Source organism: Arabidopsis thaliana, chromosome 3 (assembly GCF_000001735.4).
Source record: "Arabidopsis thaliana chromosome 3, partial sequence".
NCBI lineage: Eukaryota > Viridiplantae > Streptophyta > Magnoliopsida > Brassicales > Brassicaceae > Arabidopsis > Arabidopsis thaliana.
In genome coordinates this window covers 157606-172142 of record NC_003074.8, presented here as the reverse complement: position 1 = coordinate 172142, position 14537 = coordinate 157606, and the positions used below count along the sequence as shown (strand labels likewise).

General features: G+C 35.9%; 5 protein-coding genes and 1 long non-coding RNA gene across 10 annotated transcripts; 4 read left to right on the top strand and 2 right to left on the bottom strand.

The window, feature by feature from the left end:
* Positions 1-97: 97 nt before the first annotated feature.
* On the top strand, positions 98-2546 carry AT3G01450 (ARM repeat superfamily protein). 2 transcript variants are annotated; one of them, NM_111011.4, is made up of 6 exons: positions 98-292; positions 758-1021; positions 1186-1292; positions 1391-1523; positions 1618-1812; positions 1953-2546. In NM_111011.4, exons 2-6 carry the CDS (start codon positions 764-766, stop codon positions 2238-2240), a joined length of 981 nt encoding a protein of 326 aa, NP_566138.1. In that variant the 5' UTR covers positions 98-292; positions 758-763; the 3' UTR covers positions 2241-2546. The 2 variants fall into 2 exon arrangements, with proteins under 2 accessions (NP_566138.1, NP_001327680.1); NM_001337339.1 differs by having other exon boundaries at positions 98-484.
* Positions 2481-3735, bottom strand: PnsL3 (PsbQ-like 1). The gene is made up of 3 exons (NM_111010.3): positions 3389-3735; positions 2958-3244; positions 2481-2834 (listed from the first exon to the last, which is right to left on the bottom strand). Exons 1-3 carry the CDS (start codon positions 3663-3665, stop codon positions 2736-2738), a joined length of 663 nt encoding a protein of 220 aa, NP_566137.1. The 5' UTR covers positions 3666-3735; the 3' UTR covers positions 2481-2735.
* A 119-nt stretch (positions 3736-3854) lies between these two features.
* Positions 3855-5629, top strand: AT3G01435. Of its 4 annotated transcripts, NM_202476.3 has the most exons (4): positions 3855-4037; positions 4113-4212; positions 4309-4425; positions 5114-5629. In NM_202476.3, the coding sequence occupies exons 2-4, from the start codon at positions 4159-4161 to the stop codon at positions 5288-5290; spliced, it is 348 nt and encodes a 115-aa protein (NP_974205.1). In that variant the 5' UTR covers positions 3855-4037; positions 4113-4158; the 3' UTR covers positions 5291-5629. The 4 variants fall into 4 exon arrangements, with proteins under 4 accessions (NP_974205.1, NP_001327602.1, NP_001327600.1 ...); NM_001337336.1 differs by having other exon boundaries at positions 4113-4425; NM_001337338.1 differs by lacking the exon at positions 3855-4037 and having other exon boundaries at positions 4090-4212; positions 5114-5548.
* Positions 5601-6751, top strand: AT3G01430 (NHL domain protein). Its single transcript, NM_111009.3, has one exon. The coding sequence runs from the start codon at positions 6006-6008 to the stop codon at positions 6546-6548; it is 543 nt and encodes a 180-aa protein (NP_186792.1). The 5' UTR covers positions 5601-6005; the 3' UTR covers positions 6549-6751.
* Positions 6752-9237: 2486 nt separating this feature from the next.
* On the top strand, positions 9238-12693 carry DOX1 (Peroxidase superfamily protein). Its single transcript, NM_111008.3, has 10 exons — positions 9238-9524; positions 9689-9952; positions 10122-10271; positions 10370-10503; positions 10719-10935; positions 11038-11183; positions 11279-11506; positions 11599-11801; positions 11880-12123; positions 12229-12693. The coding sequence occupies exons 1-10, from the start codon at positions 9417-9419 to the stop codon at positions 12452-12454; spliced, it is 1920 nt and encodes a 639-aa protein (NP_186791.1). The 5' UTR covers positions 9238-9416; the 3' UTR covers positions 12455-12693.
* A 677-nt stretch (positions 12694-13370) lies between these two features.
* Positions 13371-13614, bottom strand: AT3G01025. The gene has a single exon (NR_140798.1). It is a non-coding gene; the product is annotated as an other RNA (long non-coding RNA).
* Between the last annotated feature and the right edge of the window lie 923 nt (positions 13615-14537).

The window sequence follows — 14537 nt, the reverse complement described above, 5'->3', positions numbered from 1 at the left end:
TTCCATATCTAAATAAAAATAAAAATGCATATCTAGTCCGAGGGTATTTGAGGAATTTACAATAACCAACCAAAGTGTATCAGAGAGAAGGAAAAGAAAAACATTAATTTCGCCCAAGATATGCCGTACAAATGGGTCCCCTCCGTTGGATCCATAAAACGACGTCGGTGTAAACGAGTATGACTACGACGACTCTACTACGAGTTGCGAACTGTTGGCCGGAAATCAATTTCGTCGTCTTCATCGACTCTTTCTCTCCCTGAATTTTCTCTGGCATTTCGAATTTATAGAGGTACGCGAGTCAAATAATCTTCACTATTTACTCTTCAAGTTAGTAGTCATCGATACCGCTTGACTCGCCGCTACTTTTTCTATTCTTCTGCGTTTTCGATCTTTCGCGGTTGCAGTAGTTTACGGCGCCGGAGTTAGATTTCGGACTGCGAGGATTTGTTTGAACTTTTTAGAGTCCTTGAGTGGGATCGAGGTTTTTTGCTTTTGTTTTGAGTAAATTTCGTAATTGTTTGAAATAAGATTTGGGAATGTAGATAGATCTCTGCTCTTTAATGTTATTGCTGTTGAACTCTCATAGTAATGTGTTTATCTTACCATTTCTACTTTGAAAGGGTTTCATTGGGAATACTTAATACTAAGCTAGAGGTCGAAAATTCATCTATAATCTTATCTTTGGTTTTGTAATCGCAGATGCTAAACTTATGTTGTTTGTACTTATAATGGCGTCTTCTTTGTTACTTTTCAGGTACGCATGGCTGCCAAGGCTTTAAAAGATTTGAAGAATCTTCCTGTCTCTGAGAGGAATATCGACTATAAAACAAAGCTTTTGGTTGGCAAAATGAATGGAACAGCTGAAGATAAACCACCACAAAACTCTGTCCCCTTTGATCACAATCATCCTAAAGGCGATGAGATTGAGAAACCTGAGGCAGAGAGAGTTATCGTAGAAATTGAGTATATAGAATCCAAAGACTTGAACAATGTAACCCAAGTTGATGCAGTTCTCAAGGTATCAATTGTTTTTTCCTGCTAGTATCCTATGCTTTACTGTGAATTCTCATTTGTAATGCTGCCTTGCAAATTTGCAATTATATTCATCTGTTTAGAATTTGGACATTGGAAGTAAGTTGTTTACCTAATACCATTCTGGAACTGCTTTCTTTATTATTCCAGTCACTTGTAACCGAGCTAGACTCCAAGGATTGGGTTTTGGTCTGTGATGCTCTTAATACCATTCGTCGTCTTTCCATATTCCACAAGGAAGAAATGCTGCATATGCTGTAAGTCATTTTCTTTCTACTCGTGATTATGATCAGTTTTAGTAGAGCGAGTTACACGTCGAGAGAATTTTCTAGTCTCACGCTGTCAGCTCTTACAGGGAGAAAGTGATCCTGTTTATCGTGAAATCACTGAAGAACCCAAGAAGTGCTGTAAGTAAAACCGCATGTATGACATCTGCTGACATCTTCAGCTCATATAATGACCATACAATCGATCAATTGGATCTCTTGGTAAATCATCTTTTGCAGATACTCTTGGAATTCTCCTCAAATAGCGGACATTTGTGTGTTCTTATAACAGTAACTCCGAATTCCCTTCTTACAGCTTACTCAACTCCTCCTTAAATCTTCCCAAGACAAGCGATTTGTTTGTGAAGCAGCAGAAAAAGCATTAGTAGCAATGACTGCACATGTTTCTCCTGCCTTGCTGTTGCCAAAGCTTCAACCTTTTCTCAAGAATAGGAATCCTCGGATCCGCGCAAAAGCATCCACGTGCTTCTCCCGATGTGTTCCCCGACTGGTAAATCAAACTGCACTCGATATCATAAAACCAGTCTTGTTCTTTTGTTTTGGATTTGTCATGTCATCACCATGACAACCAATTTGGATCCAGTCCATGTTCCCACCAACATCACCTTTCTTTGGCTGTGTAATCATTAGGGCATTGAAGGCATTAGAGAATATGGAATTGAGAAACTAGTCCAAGCAGCATCGTCTCAGCTCAGTGACCAACTCCCAGAATCTCGGGAGGCTGCACGGGCAGTCTTACTGGAACTTCAGACAGTGTACAAGAAAACTACTAATGTCGAACCGAAGGAGGAGCATCCAGAGCCAGTCACTTGGCAAATCTTCTGCCAATCAAACCTCTCACCTCTTAGTGCACAGGCTGTGATACGTGTCACCAATGTCGCAGGTGTGGCTCGAGAGGGTCTTGTTGCGGGTTCATGACAGTCACAAGCCCTCAGTTTGATATTGTAAGCCTCTGTGAGTAAACGTTGTACGACCACTGTTTCTCTATCTTTGGTTTATGGGTTTGTTTCTTTATTTTGTGTGTGAATATGTCGATGTGGTAAGATAAATCTCAACGACTCAACCGTTAGTTTTAGGCAAAAAGTTAGTCGGTTTATTTGATATATATCATGTTTTAGTCTATATTACATTGGTTTTCTTAAAACTTTTTTTTTTTTTGGCCAAATGTTTTCTTAAAACTAAGATTTCAATATTAAACATTTAGTGCATATACTCTTCTTTCTGTATCTTTGATTGAAAAATTAAAATCCAATTCGTTATAAATTTGATCATATTTTGGTCTATACATTACATTTTTTTTTTTTGATTACTAGATCTCAATATTTTTCCGCAAAGATTACAATTTATGACCACAGAGTTATCAACCATGTAGGATCATCAATAGCAAGTAAACCGGTATAAACCGAACCAGGATCATGCCATTCTGGTCATTACCTCTTGAAGAAGAAACTTTGTATCTTTATAACACGATTCCGTCTCTGCTAAGTTCTTCGTCTTAGCTGCATCTTCAAGCTGTGTCGAAACACCAAGAAAACAACAAATAAACATATAGGATATATCAGAAAAGAGAAGAAATTTTAAAAAAACAATAGTCTCTTCGGTTTGAACGAACCAGGACTTCATTAGTACACTTACCTTTTCGAAATTGTCGAACAATCTGTTGGCTAAATCAGTGAGAGGTTGCTTGTCTTCAGAGGCAGCAGCAGAGATGAGATTGTCGAAATCGTAAAACAAAAATGTGGATTTAAGCCTCAAGTACTTTTTCACATAGTTTAAAGTATCTGGTCCGATCAAATCCTCCATTGCCAAGAGATCAAAAGCATTCTTTTTAACTCTATACATTCTTCCTTTCGTCCCGATATCCGCTACATACACTCCTTTCTTTATGAATGTTCTCGTTCCCGTCTTCTCATTCACGATATCTGTATATTCAAATCGAGGACGAATTCAAAACCGGAAATCAAATGATTCTACCAAATCGAATTCTCATCTTGAATAGTTGTATGGCTCAAAATGTTCAAACATTTGAAGAAAGAAAACAATCAAGAATATAAAATGGCGCTTACTGTTGTAAATAGGAGGAATTGGAAGAGGACCATCAATCCAAAACCCATTGTCTTGTGCCAAGGAAACATTATTTTCGCCGAGAATTCCGGTAAGACCTATTGAGACAGCAAATCCTAATGTCATCCGTCTTGTGATCTGTACCGAATCCGGTTCTTGAAATTCTTCAGTTCTCCTGCAAGCAAACCCGCTGGATTTCCCGGTTTTACGACTCTCGGGTAGTTTCGGAAGAGACGGTAAAGTGTTGGTGAGACTGTTGAGGTCTATGAAGTGAGCCATTGCAGTTAGAGAGTAAGCTTTAGGTGTCAGCCTCTGTTCTTGTGTATTGTTTACGGTTTTTATCCGTTATAAATGAGAAAAGCGGCCATCACAAAGATTTTATCTGAACCAAGGGGTGTTTTCGTAATTCAATATTTTAACTACTCGCTGTTCCTGAATTGATAAAGTAGAGTTCGTGCCGTTTTACGTGACAAAAAAAACTTGTATCTTCTTTGCTTTTTCCTTCACCGATCTGTATTGCCGAGTGTCGCCGATTCCCCAAAATCTTCCCTCCGTTGCTGATCATAAGCACGCCGTTTCCAATCGAAATTCTCCGTGTTATTTCATCGTCTCTGCCATCTTCACTGTCTCGCGTCGCCGTGTTCGATTGAGGTACTCCCACTGCTCCGATTTGAGTATTTAGGGTATGTGTATGAGTGGATTTGACGGTATTGTGATATATCTCAGTTTGGAGTTCTCTCTCTCTGGTCTAAAAGAAATCGTGGAGAGTCCAATGGATCCGCAGACGCAGAACACTTCGTTGCAGCGACTCCAGAATGTTGAGAATGTGAAATTTTGGAAAACTCACTCTTTCCTTAGAGATTTTATTGGACGATTTGATGTGAATGTGTTTTTGTGTTTTTATTTTTGGTTTTCCGGGCAGAGAGTTGTTAAGGTTTTGGAACTAGCTGGTGGAGTGATGGAAGAACTCGCGAGCCCTTCTGGTCCCAAGAAAGAGTTCGTCAACAGCCATTGCCGAGAGTTTATGCAATCTATGAAGGTTTCTTACTCTATCTCTTCTTCAAATATTTTCTGATTTCTTTTGCATTAGTGTATTAATAAACTACCTGATCAAAGAACATTGGGGATCACTTGACACAAGTCTAGCTAGATTAGTGTTCTTGCTGACTCAATCTCTCTGGGGAATTGGTATCTTTTCTCGAGTGTTGATCGTTTGGGCTAATTTGACACAAGTCTATATTAGGGTTCATTACATTTCCTGATCAAAGTTAAGGGCTTTGTTTAGAATTTTGATTTTGGTTTTAGTCTTCAAGATGGCCGCTGCTTCTCGTTTTGTGATTCTTCTGTGACTAGTTAACATATGGGTTCATGTATCACAATCTCTAGGTTTGTATTCCTTTCCTGTTTCTTAGGATTTGACATTGATCCTTTATTCTTAGGCTTAAGGTTTATGAGTGATGGATGCTGATATTTTCATATTGGATGGAATCTCACTGTTTAAAGAACATTTGGGCTCTCATTTGACACATGTCTAGATTAGGGATCATTACATTCTGTGAACAAGTAAAAAGCTTTTGATTCTGCTTTTTTTCTAGAGATAATCATAAAGTTTGAAGATATCAGCTTCATTGTCTGGTTCATGAACTTGTTGATCTTTGACTGTACATAAATGTGCTATAATGTTATCGCCAATCCATAATAAGATGAAGTTCTTGTGAAACTTGCAGGATATACAAGTGACACTAAGGGAAGAGATCAAAAGCGCTTGCGAGTACCGTCCCTTTGAGAAATGCGATTACAACGCGAGAATAGCCAATGAGATCTGCTTCCAGAAGCTTGAATATGTTCTCACGCAGCTTGAAGATCTGAAACAAACTGCTGACCGGTATCCTTCTTCTGATTGATATTGGTATTCATAAAAAGGTTACTTGAAGAACTATACTAAACCATCGGTTGTGATATAGTTTCCAGATGAGTTGTAGACTTGTAGGTTATCCCATTAAAGTATGTCCGGTTTTTACGAATGAGTGGCTTGTTGCAAAAGTAAGATATTATCCTACTTACTATATTAGATTTTGCAAAAAGATTAGGTGATTTTGGTTAGAACATTCACTTGCAATGAATCTGTTCCAAGAATATTAGATACATTACATCCACTGGGAGTTATCAATTTCAGCTTATGGAGAAATCGAACCAATTTTGGGCCAGAGAGAAACGGACCAATTTTATTGCGGTTTAATGTATCGATCAATACTTGGAACCAAATGTGCTAACGTCAATTACGTATATGAACCCCTTCATTCATATGTGGTTTAATAAATTAATAGCATCAACAGCTGAAATTCCCGGTTAGATGTGATAAAACCAAAGCGGTTAAAAAGGGTTAATGAGAACCAATATTGCCGGGTTGGCGGTTACGCCGTTTTGTGCTCTTCTGTTTTAGTTACAGCTCAAGAGACGCGTTGATTGGAGAAGGTGATAGAAATCTCTTGGGTAGAGGGAGAAAATTAGGGTTTAGAGTTGGAGATGAGAAGAGGAACGACGATCTAAGGAGACAAAAGAGAGTAGCTAGATCAGGACGAAATTCCATATTTCCTTCGTTTCTGTTTCTCTCTGAGAATGAGTCATCAATCGCCGCCGATCGCTGAAGTTGATGCCACCGACGATATGCACGAGGCGTTGTTCGCGAAGCGAGGTTGTTGTTTCCTCATGCCCTGCCTTGCCTCATCTCAGCCATCAACTCGCGGCGGATCTGTGTGGTGGCAACGGATCACGACCGTCGACAAACTCGAACCCGACGAGCGATGGTGGATCCGAGGGTGGCGGAGGATGAGGGAGTGGTCGGAGCTCGTCGCTGGACCTAGATGGAAGACGTATATCCGCCGGTTCGGACGCAGCAACTGCTGTGGAGGAGGAGGAGGGAGAGTCGGAAACAGCAGCGGAGGATGCGGAGGTGGTGCAATGCCTAACCGGTCATCGGATCAGGGTAAATTCCGGTACGATCAGTTGAGCTACTCGTTAAATTTCGATGACGGAAATCAAACCGGACATTTTGACGACGAGTTCCCGTACCGAGATTACTCGATGAGATTCGCTGCGCCTTCCTTACCGGTTTCCACTAAATGCTCAATTGATTTCGATAGCGACATTGATAACAAGTGAAAGCCACGCGCTCGACTTTTTATGTTGTCGTGTGTGAGACCAAAATGAGATGGCATTTTGTTTCTTCTTCCAATATTTTTTTATAAATTAGTATTGACTATTGAGTATTATTCTGTCATTACCAATGTAATTACAAAGAAAAGCACCTTTCATCCAAGAAAAAATTTAAATATAGAAATAATTAAACAATTTTTTTTTCAAAACTCTAGAAAAAAATAAAAAATTAGGAACATAGGGAGTAAAAATTTTCAAACCATCAGGAATTAGGTTCATAGGATTTGGATTAGGGTAAAGCGTGTAAGAATTAGTGTAACACTAAGATTATCAGGATTTGGATTAGCGAAAATCGTGTAAGAATTAGTGTTCCACAACTACAAGGATCACTCGTTGATCTGTTTTTTTATAGGATCGCTTGTGTAGCCACCTCTTTCTCCTTTTATGGAATTCATGATGATATATGATCAATTTTTCTCTGATTTTTGTAGTTACCCGTAACCATCCATATTTGCGACTCTTTATTTCTTTGTCAAACAAACTACAATCTTATCTTTTCTTTTGAACTTTTTTTCTGCCACGTATGTTTCCTTGTAGTTGATTTGATCTTACCCTATCATGAATTTGGAAAAAGTTTACCTTTTCGAGGGACTCTATATATATTTGGAAATCACTGACATCATCAAGCACTTTCACCACTTTTGTAGATTCGGAGGAGTAGAATTGCTCGAATGTAATTTACCTGTTTCAAGTCTTTGAATTGGATTTTTAGTGGTGCGTTTGGTTGGATCGCGTTAGGCTTAAGGCAGTAGGCTATCATAATTTTTTGGTGGTTGAAAAGTAATGTTGATAGTTCTTGTGATAGATCTAGTGTGCGCGACCATATGGTGTTTACAATTTTTTCATATTAATTAGTCCATGGAAACATGCATGACATGACCGAAACGAACTTTTATATAAAATGACCAATTTATATAAAATGACCATGACAATTGAATCTTAAGTGAAAGAACGAAGCTATTTTAACCCAAACGATCACGTGAAAATTTTATTTAATCCAAGACTTATCTACATCTTAATAGTTGTCATTTGCTGATGTTTCACATTTAGTTATCAAATTGTTACTCTTTGATCTTTTATTTATTGGATCAAATCCAGTTACGTATAATTTGTAAACTCCGACATGATCTTCTTCGAATACAGTTCACATTCCACAGAGAAAAGATCAAACATGTTTGGTATCTACATTATAATAATACGTGACGTCTATTTATAATTTGGTTTTTATTATATAGACGTCATATATAGTTGTCAAGGATATATTAATTATGAACCTGGTTGAATAACCGAAAAGAACCCTAATCCCAAGAGTTTACTTGTATGACTTTTATTATGATGAAATTAAACAATAAATCATAAACCTATAAATTTAGAATTATCAACCAAAACTTAAGTCGTACGTTTGAGTATATAGACGTCATATTAATTATAAACCTGGTTGAATAAACAAAAAGAACCCTAATCTTGAATTACTTGCATATATGACTTTTATTATGATGAAAATCATAAACTTAAGTTTAGAATTCTCAACCAGTTAAGTCGTGTTCGAATATATAGACGCCATAGTTGTCAAGAAAAATATTAATTATAATTTATAAACCTGGTGGAATAAACAAAAAGAATCCTAATTATCGAAGAGTTTACTTTTATTATTTATGATAAAAACAATAAATCATAAACTTCGAGACGATTTAGAATTATCAACCAGTAAAGTCGTGCAAATTAAGCAACCAAACAGTGGTAAAAAAACCTATTGAATATTGTCTGGTCAACCAAACTTCAGGTGTCGAAATTTTTATATATACTATAATTTATTGGTATTAATTAATTTTGAGTAACACGCACGAAAACTAACAGAAATGGTATTATTTTAACATTTCATCCAAGACATTTTGAGATTTGGTCTGTCTAATATAGATATATATTATAAAGACAAATTACTAGTACATACATAGATATCTTTAAGAGCCAAAGATTCGGACGTTTTCTGATATACGTGCAGAGAGAGACTGATTCAATATAAAATGTTCAAATAGTATAAATCAAAGGAGTAGCCGAGTAGGACTAAACTAACTAATCTAACTTGTCTACGGAAACATAAAAAATATTAGATTCTAACACGTACCTGATGATGGCTCTATATATCAAACTTATTTTATTGGATCATTCTTTTTCCTTATTTTGAAGCAAAATGGCAATCTTTTAATCTTTGATTGTGTTCAAGAGCGGACCTTGGGTAAGGGAGGAATGGGTTGGTTAACCAACCCCCATTAAATATATACATATATGCTTTAATGCATGTAGAAACTTAATTTTTCTTAGGTGATGACACCCCCACTTTAGAACAATTCAGTAACAGTTTCTATTATATAACTATTTTTGAGAATAAAATTAAGGTTCATATTAATTCGAGTTGCAGTTAACTTTTATAATAGATAACCATTCCGATACAACACAGGATACCCAAAAAAGAAAAAGAAAGCGTATGTTTAATATTTGAGACTTGTGTTTATACCTCAATGATAACGCAGTGACATATATAAATCACAATGATACAAAGTTAATGAGTCACATTTTCAAAATTTTAATAACAAGAAAATAATGATAATGACTTTTGTATATATATATTTTTTCAAAACACTCAATTTGAATAGTCTTCTCTTTTTTTTTATATATATCATGGCTTATGCTTTATAAATAGGCAACTAACACACTAAGGTTTTCTTACAACCCTCGCAACTCTATTTAAACATTTATCTTGTGACGTTTCACATAACAAGATATATCTACAATAACCCCAAGAAATTTAACAGAATGAAAGTAATTACTTCCCTAATCTCTTCTATTTTGCTTAAATTCATCCACAAAGACTTCCATGAGATTTATGCAAGAATGTCCCTCCTCGATCGGTTTCTTCTTCTTGTAAGTAATTGAACTTTCACACATATATGCACGTAGAAACACATCCACACTTTTTTTTTCTTCGGATCATTAACTGAATTAAGGAATTTAAATCGTTACCGATATGTTTTTTTGTTTACATAGTGGAAAAAGTTATAATATGATGTTTAAATTACATGGTGCAGATCGTGCATGGAGTGGATAAGATGGTTCCATGGCATAAGCTTCCAGTATTCTTGGGGTTAACCTATCTTGAAGTACGAAGACATCTTCACCAACAATACAATCTTCTCAACGTCGGTCAAACTCCGACTGGGATCCGGTTTGATCCTGCTAATTATCCGTACCGGACTGCTGACGGAAAATTCAATGATCCCTTTAATGAAGGCGTCGGCAGTCAAAATAGTTTTTTCGGGAGAAATTGTCCCCCCGTCGATCAGAAATCAAAGGTAATCATTTTTTACCTTCATATATATGTGTATGAAAGTGTCGAATATGATTTGACGACTAATATAAGAGAATATCTTATTGAGAAGTTTCTAAATTTAAACACGTTTTCCCATTTTTAGCAAGTTGTGGATATTTAAAAAATAATTAATGTTTTTTTCCTTTTTGAAGTTACGGAGGCCAGACCCCATGGTGGTGGCGACAAAACTATTAGGAAGGAAAAAGTTTATCGACACGGGAAAACAATTCAACATGATTGCAGCTTCTTGGATTCAGTTCATGATCCATGATTGGATTGATCATCTTGAAGACACTCACCAAGTTCGTCAATTCTATTATTTTTCTGTTTAATCCATCATTTACGCACATGCACTTATCATATATATGTTTTTAACGAAAAAATTGATTTGGTAACTTAGATCGAACTTGTCGCTCCAAAAGAAGTAGCGAGCAAGTGTCCCTTAAGCTCCTTTAGGTTCTTAAAGACCAAGGAAGTCCCTACCGGTTTCTTCGAAATCAAGACTGGCTCGCAAAATATCCGTACACCTTGGTGGTAATTCTTTTATTCTAACCTATTATATAAATCATCAAAAATGTGTTACATATTACTATTTACATTTTTGTGGGATCGGTTACGATCAAAATTTGTCGCAAAGGAAAAATAAATAAATTATTCTATAGATGATGATATATATGGACGACGCAAACACACATCCATGCATACATTTAAGTATATATATGATGACCATAAATAATTTGATAAATTAGGGATTCGAGCGTCATCTATGGAAGCAACTCGAAAACATTGGATAGAGTAAGAACTTACAAAGACGGGAAACTAAAGATATCGGAGGAGACGGGTCTCCTTCTCCATGACGAAGACGGTTTAGCTATCTCCGGCGACATTCGTAACAGTTGGGCTGGTGTCTCCGCTTTGCAAGCTCTCTTCATCAAAGAGCACAACGCCGTATGCGACGCCCTCAAGGTTTTTTTTTTTTTAATAAATTTTTTAATGTACATTACGAAATTAATTAAAATATTTTTTCTTTTGTACAAAACTAATTAAGAACACTTTTATTTAATATAGGATGAGGATGATGATTTGGAAGACGAAGATTTGTACCGGTACGCTAGGCTAGTGACCTCAGCCGTGGTAGCCAAGATTCACACCATAGATTGGACAGTCCAGCTTCTCAAAACCGACACTTTACTTGCTGGGATGCGAGCAAATTGGTCAATATATACCACTTTTTTTTTTTTTGAATCTATAATGAATCACGTTACGTACAGACGTTGCATTCTAACACTTTTGAATATTGTGATTTTAGGTACGGACTACTAGGAAAGAAGTTTAAAGATTCTTTCGGACATGCAGGCAGTTCGATCTTGGGAGGTGTCGTGGGAATGAAGAAACCGCAAAATCATGGGGTCCCTTACTCTCTAACTGAAGATTTCACCAGCGTCTATCGAATGCATTCTCTCTTACCTGATCAACTCCATATACTTGACATTGATGATGTACCAGGAACTAATAAATCACTACCGTTGATTCAAGAGTATAACTCGACATTTATATATATACATCTCTCTCCTATTTTGAAGTTTCCAAATTGTAAAAAAATTTAGGGTTTTATTTCATTGGATTTAGGATTTCTATGAGAGATTTGATTGGTCGCAAGGGAGAAGAAACCATGTCTCACATTGGATTCACTAAGCTAATGGTCTCAATGGGTCACCAAGCAAGTGGTGCCCTTGAACTGATGAATTATCCGATGTGGTTAAGAGACATTGTTCCCCACGACCCCAACGGCCAAGCTCGTCCAGACCACGTCGACTTAGCTGCTTTAGAGAGTAAGTCAACCTGATCTCAGCCGTTCATTGTTGTTTGACTTGATTCTCACGTGAATTCGGTTTTTTCGGTTATTTTAGTCTACAGGGACAGGGAGAGGAGCGTCCCACGGTACAACGAGTTCAGGAGATCTATGTTTATGATTCCGATAACCAAGTGGGAAGATCTAACGGAGGATGAGGAAGCTATTGAAGTGTTGGATGACGTGTACGATGGTGATGTGGAGGAGCTTGATCTTCTCGTGGGACTTATGGCAGAGAAGAAAATCAAAGGTTTTGCTATCAGTGAGACTGCTTTTTACATTTTCCTCATCATGGCCACAAGGTATATATTTTCGATATATATATATATATAGAACCAAGTTTTCTTGAAGATATCACAGTAAATTAGAAAAGTTTAATAATCTAATACTAATTTAAACAATTTCAGGCGATTAGAAGCGGATAGGTTTTTCACGAGTGATTTCAATGAAACGATTTACACGAAGAAGGGGCTTGAATGGGTGAATACTACAGAGAGTCTCAAGGATGTGATTGATCGTCATTATCCTGATATGACAGACAAATGGATGAACTCTGAAAGTGCATTTTCAGTATGGGATTCACCTCCACTTACCAAAAATCCAATCCCTCTCTATCTCCGAATTCCCTCTTAATTTGATCATTTTAATGTGATCTATGGCACTTCGAATGATTTTTTTTCTTCCTTTTTTGGCATTTGTTGGCTGTGAGCTGTGTTTCGACATTGTAATGTACTATACAGATAAATAAATGGGTGATATACATGTGATTCAATAAGTTGTTTGTAATACTCTTTTGTTATAATTAAAATAATGTATATGCATGATATAATTTTTATACCATTTTAATTACTTGTTCATTATTATTAAAACGGAAAATTTATTCACACGACGTCGAGAGACTCCCTAAATGAGCAAAGCGTTTTTGAGTTTGACATTGGCGACATTCAACACAAAAATAGTTATTTGAAAGAAATCGAAAGTAAATGACTATTTTTTGTATAAATAAGATAACTAAATATTGATTTTTAAGGTTTTAATGTCTATATATGTATGTACTTGATGCTAAATCCTTGGTTTTTATTTTATTAAATTTGTTGAATAGTGAGTTGAATAGTAATTAAATAATTATGTGTTAAATTGGTAAAATTTTTATCAAACTCTGATTGGATACAGATTTGATCAAATCTCTTTTTATCACCTTTGAATTAGTATAAAAAGACTTACACGCATTCTGCATTCATCATTTAGACATATATAACATTTTAGCCTGTTTCTTCTCTGTAGTCTTGTGCGCCTCGTCGTAATTAATCACAGAAAATGAGAGGCGAAAAGAGAGTTAAAGAAGTGACTTGTCTTTATAGTCGTCTATTATATTATTTCATTGCCTATTTGCCTTGAGAGTATCATTACAAATCTTTTTAGAAACTGAACCCCTAGTTGTATGCCCGAATACGTGTAAGGAAATTGTTGTTGTATATAGATTTGATTTGATGTAGTTATTTGGATGATTTTTAATTGTATTATGTCTCATCATGGCTAGATACGCAACAACACTGAGGGCTGCGAATACTCTGTACCTTGGTAATTAGGTGCTTGTTCAAAGATGTTCCAATCCCAAGATATCGATTAGGACTGGAGGGGCGGGTGTTATATATTCTTCTTGGTTGTGATGATACTTATGTATTACATCTCATATAACGTCCAAGACGTCATGAGCAGAGTAGAGGCGTCGATAATTGGCATGTGTCTTATACTAGCGGGGAATTCAATCATGCAACTTTCTTGTCCGGTAGAAGATTTTACAGTTTCAACACATACTCTATCCACCATATATACTTAGGAGGCCTGTTTGCTATCTTAGGTGGGATAGGAAGAACATAGCACGACTTTATTGGAACCCTTTTATGCTTCCCTATATCCTTCTTTATCATCTAGTGTTTGATCCTTTGGATGACCACTATATCATGCATGATTCCCAACCCGATATAAGTAGAGTGTCAAATACTTATAATAATTATTAATTTGGCTTCACAATAGTTTTACAAATAAACACCAAGGAAATCTTTTCCTTTGTAAATTACAAACAAATCTTTCATATTGTAATGGGCTCGGTTGTTAAGGCTGATAAGTGATATGTGGTTTTTTATTTTCTTACTAGAGTACTTGTTTCATTATTACGACTGAAAATTTATTCACATTATGTTGAGAGAAAGGAAAATATAATAATATAATATATGGATTTCACAAATATGTTTGGGGTAACAAATATTGCACCAATGTTGTATTTGAGATATATTTGTGCGCACAAATATATACACGTTCGACAGAACATGTGATTCAATAAGTTGTTTGTAATCCCGTTTTGTTATAATAAAAAATAATGTATATGATATAAACTTTCATACCATTTGAAGTACTTCTTTCATTATTAAAACTGAAAATTTATTCACATGACATCGAGAAACTGCCAGAATGTGCAAAACGTTTTGAGTTTGACATTGACATTCAACTACAAAATAGCTGAAAAACAGTTATACGTCCAGATTTATTTTAAATCATTAGAAAGTAGAAACGACTTAATATATGATGTGTTAAGGTTTTAATGGGGTTTAACAGTGTCTATATATGTATTTTTGATATTAAATTAAATTTTATTTTATCAATTTTGTTAAATAGTGAGTTTGATAGTAAGTAAATAATTATATATATTTATAGA

Excerpts from the sequence above, each read along its gene's own strand:
- AT3G01450 (NM_111011.4), top strand. The coding sequence starts at position 764 with ATGGCTGCCAAGGCTTTAAAAGATTTGAAGAATCTTCCTGTCTCTGAG. Across the intron at positions 1,293-1,390 it reads GAAGAAATGCTGCATATGCT|GGAGAAAGTGATCCTGTTTA; the intron begins GTAAGTCATTTT and ends CAGCTCTTACAG. Across the intron at positions 1,813-1,952 it reads CCCGATGTGTTCCCCGACTG|GGCATTGAAGGCATTAGAGA; the intron begins GTAAATCAAACT and ends TGTAATCATTAG.
- DOX1 (NM_111008.3), top strand. The coding sequence starts at position 9,417 with ATGAAAGTAATTACTTCCCTAATCTCTTCTATTTTGCTTAAATTCATC. Across the intron at positions 9,525-9,688 it reads TCGATCGGTTTCTTCTTCTT|ATCGTGCATGGAGTGGATAA; the intron begins GTAAGTAATTGA and ends TACATGGTGCAG. Across the intron at positions 10,272-10,369 it reads ATCTTGAAGACACTCACCAA|ATCGAACTTGTCGCTCCAAA; the intron begins GTTCGTCAATTC and ends TTGGTAACTTAG.
- PnsL3 (NM_111010.3), bottom strand. The coding sequence starts at position 3,665 with ATGGCTCACTTCATAGACCTCAACAGTCTCACCAACACTTTACCGTCT. Across the intron at positions 3,245-3,388 it reads AATTCCTCCTATTTACAACA|ATATCGTGAATGAGAAGACG; the intron begins GTAAGCGCCATT and ends TTGAATATACAG. Across the intron at positions 2,835-2,957 it reads TGTTCGACAATTTCGAAAAG|CTTGAAGATGCAGCTAAGAC; the intron begins GTAAGTGTACTA and ends GTTTCGACACAG.
- AT3G01435 (NM_001337336.1), top strand. The coding sequence starts at position 4,159 with ATGGATCCGCAGACGCAGAACACTTCGTTGCAGCGACTCCAGAATGTT. Across the intron at positions 4,426-5,113 it reads AGTTTATGCAATCTATGAAG|GATATACAAGTGACACTAAG; the intron begins GTTTCTTACTCT and ends TGAAACTTGCAG.
- AT3G01430 (NM_111009.3), top strand. The coding sequence starts at position 6,006 with ATGAGTCATCAATCGCCGCCGATCGCTGAAGTTGATGCCACCGACGAT.